Below are 5,109 nucleotides of genomic sequence, written 5' to 3' on the forward strand. Positions count from 1 at the left end.
AGGTTGTGGTCTCCTTTTCCAAGGGCAGGCAGTGGTTTAGCGCTGTATGCATTTTTTATATTCGCATACAGAAGGTCAATAGTCCTATTTCCCCTGGTCTTGCAGTTCACATACTGGACGAAAGAGGGCAGTGTCTTATCAAGAGTCACGTGGTTGAAGTCCCCTGAGATTAACATTGCAGCCTCCGGGTGTTGTGTCTGGAGTTTTGCCACCGCGGAGTGGATGACGTCACACGCTACTTCCGCATCAGCGCGCGGTGGGATGTAAACAATGACAGCAATGGCGTGTCCGAACTCTCTGGGCATGTAATAGGGACGGAGACTTACAGCCAAAAGTTCGACATCACGGCAGCAGATAGAAATCTTGGTTTTTACATGCCCGGGGTTACACCACCTCGAGTTCACGTAGATAGCCAGTCCCCCTCCTTTGCGCTTCCCACTGACTTTTGTCCCTCTGTCAGCCCGAACAGCGCAGAAGCCGTTTAGCGCGATGTTAGCGTCCGTGATGCTAGGCGTGAGCCACGTTTCCGTAAAGCAAAGCAAGCTGCACTCCCTGTATGCTTTGATGTCTTTCACAAGCACAGCCAGTTCGTCGATCTTATTCGGTAGGGAGTTGACATTCCCCATGATTATGGACGGTACCGTGGGCTTATATCGCCACTTCGCCGCTAGCCGCTTAGCCTTTACTTTAGCACCGGCTCTGCAACCCCGGTAGGGTCGCCTTACCTCGGTAGGTAAAAAAGGGACCGTGCCGGCTCGAGAGTTCCTCAGGTCGAGGAGTAGGTTTCTTGAATATACGTATTTTTGCGAGTTGAAACCCATATCCATAGGATAGAAAGTAATCCAAGTGTTGCAAGGCACTGATAAAGTAAGCAAAAATAACTAAACAAATAAATAAATCACAAAAGTAGCGAAAATACACGGGAGCTTGCTGGAGTGGCTGCCATTCGTGACGGCGCCGGAAGTAATGTGCCTAACCTGTAATAAAATATTTGTATCCTAAATACTCATGTTCAGTAAAATACATCATAGACTCAAACAAACAGTGATATCGTCAGTATTTGGTATTTATTGACAGAAAAAGTGATCTGTAGATCGAAACCCAAACTTTTACTTTTTTTTTACTTTTACAAAGTAACAATAACAGCTAAAACAAATACTAACTTACAGAGGATTAAACTGTCACATTTCTCTTGCTCTTTTCTTTGCAGATTTCTCTCTCACACGCTTTCTGTCACTCACTCAAACAGTATATCCATAAGTCAATCCCTTTTTATGAGGAAACAAATAACAGCTAAAACAAATAGCTTATTATTATTAAACTTTGTTACATTTCTCCTCTCTCTCTCACTCACACACTCACACACACTCACACACTCTCACTCACTCACTCACTCACTCACTCACTCACTCACTCACTCACTCACTCACTCACTCACTCACTCACTCACTCACTCACTCACTCACAATGACACAAATTAACTCACTCACTCAGTCACTGTATATCCATCAGTCATTCCCTTTTTACAAGGTATTGCATTTGCAAAATAGAAGATTAGACAGGGTCTTATCTGCAAGCCGAGCTCGATGGGGTCTCATAATGATTCCACCATGGCTGAAGACTCTTTCCACTGGGGAACTTGAGGCTGGCACTGACAAAGCTTTCATTGCAACAGGAAAAAGGGCAGGGAGGACAGCCCTGTTTGCGTCCCAGAAGGACAGACAAGGCTGCCCACAACAAAGAGAAAAATAGTTATTTAGTTGTGTCTCTGGGTTGGTGGTTGGGTCCTGCTTGCGGCGTTTTTTGTAGCCTGAGAATAGGCCAGTGCTGTCTTCTTGCTGGCTTTCGCTTTCCTCCTCTAGGAATTCAGGACTCTGGGATGTTGTGTGAGGTTGCACCTCACGTAGAATCAGATCTAATTAAAACAAAGAAAAAAAAGGGCAAGCGTAAGATCTCATGAGCATTATTCAAAATTGAACATCCACAGTTTGATACGCTTGCAAAATCATCTCTAAAATGGATTATAATACTCATATAACTGTTTTGAATTACATTTCCATAATTTGATAATGGTGACACGCCTAAGTGTACATCACGTTAAAAAAAAAAAATCCACTGACCTTTTACCATGTCAACAATGTTATTCTTGACATCATCGGTGACAAGCACATCATGCTGAAGCCACATCATGGAGAAAGCCGGGTCCAGGACAGCTGACCTGATGTAGACTGGGTCTGCAAATGGCAGCTCTTCCCCTGATGCAGCTGACAACATCTTCACATTAACGAAGATTCCCCGGAACCGTTTCTTCAAAGAGAATTGCAGGCTATGGATCATGCTTCCCAGGAAGCGCACTTGCGGCTTGAGTCTTTCCAAGTGGTGGTTAAGAGACAATACACAGGGGAGGACAGAGCTAATCGTCACAATCTTCTCTCCCTGAGTAAGATCAGTGGCCTCTGCAAATGGCTGTAGCACATCACAAAGTTCCTTCATCAAGTTCCACTCCCTAATTGAGAAGACCAGCTCACTGTGTCCCGTGTTCTGAACAACACTGCACAAATCCTGGTGACTGAATGAGAGCACTGCCTTGACTTGTCGGAAAGTTGAATTCCACCGTGTGTTTACAGCAGCGGGTATCCCTCGCTGATCAAACTTCTCCTCAAACGCATCTTTAAAGGTGCTGGATGTATGCAAGAGAGAGCTAAGCTTGGAGCATTTTGCAAAGGAACTGTTCATGATCCGTGCATCCTTGAGACCATCACCAACAGCTAACTGCAGAGTATGCGCAAAGCATTGCTGACGTTTAGGGCTTCCTCTGTTGATTGTGCGGTCCACAGTCTCCCAGTCACCTCTGGAGAGGTCTTCCCACAATTCTTCATCATCCAGATTGTCATCATCGGTTACTTCGTCATCTTGATCCTTCGGAAAACAGACTGAAAATGCTCGCTTCATATTCGCAGCATTATCACAGATTATGAAGTCGAGTTTTTTCCGAATGCCATAATCCTCACACAGGGAATCAAAGGCTTCAGCAATGCGCTCTCCTGTGTGAGATCCCTTGAATCTGCTGCATGCCAGCAGGTATGACTTCAGCATGACTCCTTCTGAGGTTGTTAAGACATGGCCAGTGACTCCCAAAAAGCCGCGCATCCTCCTATCTGACCAAATGTCTATGGTAACCGACACATGGTCTACACCAGCAAGAATCACTTTGATCTTTTCTTGCATGTCTGCAACAAGTGATTCTATTGTTGAAGTTATTGTTCTGCGGCAGATAGGCTGGTATTTGGAGTCGACCACAGACATGAAGTGCCTGAAATGTTTATTTTCCGTCATTGAAAGGGGCATGCTACATCCAATCACAAGATCTGTAACAATAGCATTGGTTATGGACTTCTGTTTGGGATGATTTGCTGAATATGCTTCCAGAGGACGAGACTGGATGAACTGTGATATTGCAGGCTGTGTGGTATCAGTGCAGGCGTTTCTTGTCCTTTCATACTCTGCATATCTGTGAAGCAGATGCAAAAACAAGAATGAGATGTCCTGTATGGTTGGGCAGACATGAAATCATGACATATGGTTAAAAAAACAGTTGTTTGAAACTTTCTGTATTTTTTTTTATCTATCTTCTGGATGATATTACTTAATATCAAATCAACTGTAACTGAAGCTTTTACCACATTTTTTTACTTTTTTATGCTCATAAAGCTGGTATATCTTAACCATGTGATAGTTAATAAATAAAACAATTTATTTAACATTTCCAACCATGAAATCAAAATTTTTAAAGAAAATAATGAGCTAATATTTATTTTTATACTAAAAAGTTACTAAAAAAAAACTACAAAAAAAACTTCCATAATTGTCGACTTAGTGGTCTTAATTATAAGATTGGATTAACATTATTGTCACTATTTGATTTGGAGACTACTGGCATAACTTTTGATCTAGCCTGCACGATTGAGGCGGTTTTAGCGTGATGACGTTGTAGTCTGATTGGTTGTAGCATAGTCCAGTAGTACACAGAGGCATTTGATCAACGCAGCCTCTCGGATGGTTGGCCAGACTAAACTCGTGTGATGAGTTTATCACACGTTTATCACAGTTTATTAATAGTCGCGATAGCCAGGCTTTATTGTTGCACTTTTATTGCACTTTATTGTTGTCAATGTCTACGCATAGGACAGTGTGGAACGTAATTTCGATTCCGTTTTATGTCAAGTACATTTGAAGGAACTGGCAAATAAAACTGACTTTGACTTGACTATGTACGATCAGCATGCCTGTGAAAAAGAGCGGATCCCCCTGCAGCTGCCGCCAACCCCACACTCTCCCCAATCGTGGAAGGTGCCCTTTTGCCAACACTTCCAAATTATATGCAGATTGAGACTATAACATTAAGGCAAAGACACATTTTTCAGGGATGTGATTTTTCCGCTAATTCGCGGAATTCCGCTTTCGCTCCAAAAATAAAATTTTAAAATTTCCGATTCTTTTAAATGGTAAAAAAAACGATTTCGTCTCGACAGCGTTCCATTTTAGTGTTTCCGTAACTGAAATGAAACGTACCTGCGATTGGTTGAAGTCTCCGTGTTGACCAATAAACGCGCTCCTTATAAAGGCGTAGGAGTATGCCATTGTTCATTTCTCACACGTTTTTGCCGAGTGTTTAAAGAAAGATGTCCGAGATCGAACGCAAAGATGCTCCGCGAGTTAAAGAAATTGCTAAGATCGTAAAAAAACAAGTTTCGATCGGACTGGTTAGAGAAGGAATTATCTACAAATGTTGGTGACCCCGACGTGATCCAATGTAGCGAGCAGAGACGGGAGTCGTAAGCGGAGTGTCAAACAAAGGTGCCAACGAAAGCTGCTTTAATGACATTTAAACTGGCGATAACAAAACAAACACGAGAGTGGCTAGAACCGGCCGAATTAAGAGTCCCCCTAGGAACTCGCTAACTAAACAATGGTTCCGTGGGTGAATTATGTACAACCCACTACAGTACTTTCATTTATAGATAACATCTTCTTCTATAACAAAGACATTTATGGTATGTTCTAATATGAGTTACTTTTCATTTGGTCATGATACAATTATTTGTTCAT

The 5,109-nt window shown here is 42.5% G+C and overlaps 1 protein-coding gene across 1 annotated transcript; it reads right to left on the bottom strand.

Moving 5' to 3' along the window:
* Positions 1-1,050: 1,050 nt before the first annotated feature.
* On the bottom strand, positions 1,051-3,291 carry LOC148357037 (zinc finger BED domain-containing protein 4-like). Its single transcript, XM_088348109.1, has 2 exons — positions 2,121-3,291; positions 1,051-1,915 (listed from the first exon to the last, which is right to left on the bottom strand). Exons 1-2 carry the CDS (start codon positions 3,226-3,228, stop codon positions 1,524-1,526), a joined length of 1,500 nt encoding a protein of 499 aa, XP_088204235.1. The 5' UTR covers positions 3,229-3,291; the 3' UTR covers positions 1,051-1,523.
* Positions 3,292-5,109: the final 1,818 nt, after the last annotated feature.

The sequence above is a fragment of the Urocampus carinirostris genome, chromosome 11, assembly GCF_059441175.1.
Source record: "Urocampus carinirostris isolate Australia breed hairy pipefish chromosome 11, RoL_Ucar_1.0, whole genome shotgun sequence".
Lineage (NCBI taxonomy): Eukaryota > Metazoa > Chordata > Actinopteri > Syngnathiformes > Syngnathidae > Urocampus > Urocampus carinirostris.

Bases quoted from the DNA above. Each gene is read 5' to 3' on its own strand.
- LOC148357037 (XM_088348109.1), bottom strand. From the start codon at position 3,228: ATGCAAGAAAAGATCAAAGTGATTCTTGCTGGTGTAGACCATGTGTCG. The intron at 1,916-2,120 runs GTCAGTGGATTT...TGTTTTAATTAG, and splicing joins CATTGTTGACATGGTAAAAG to ATCTGATTCTACGTGAGGTG.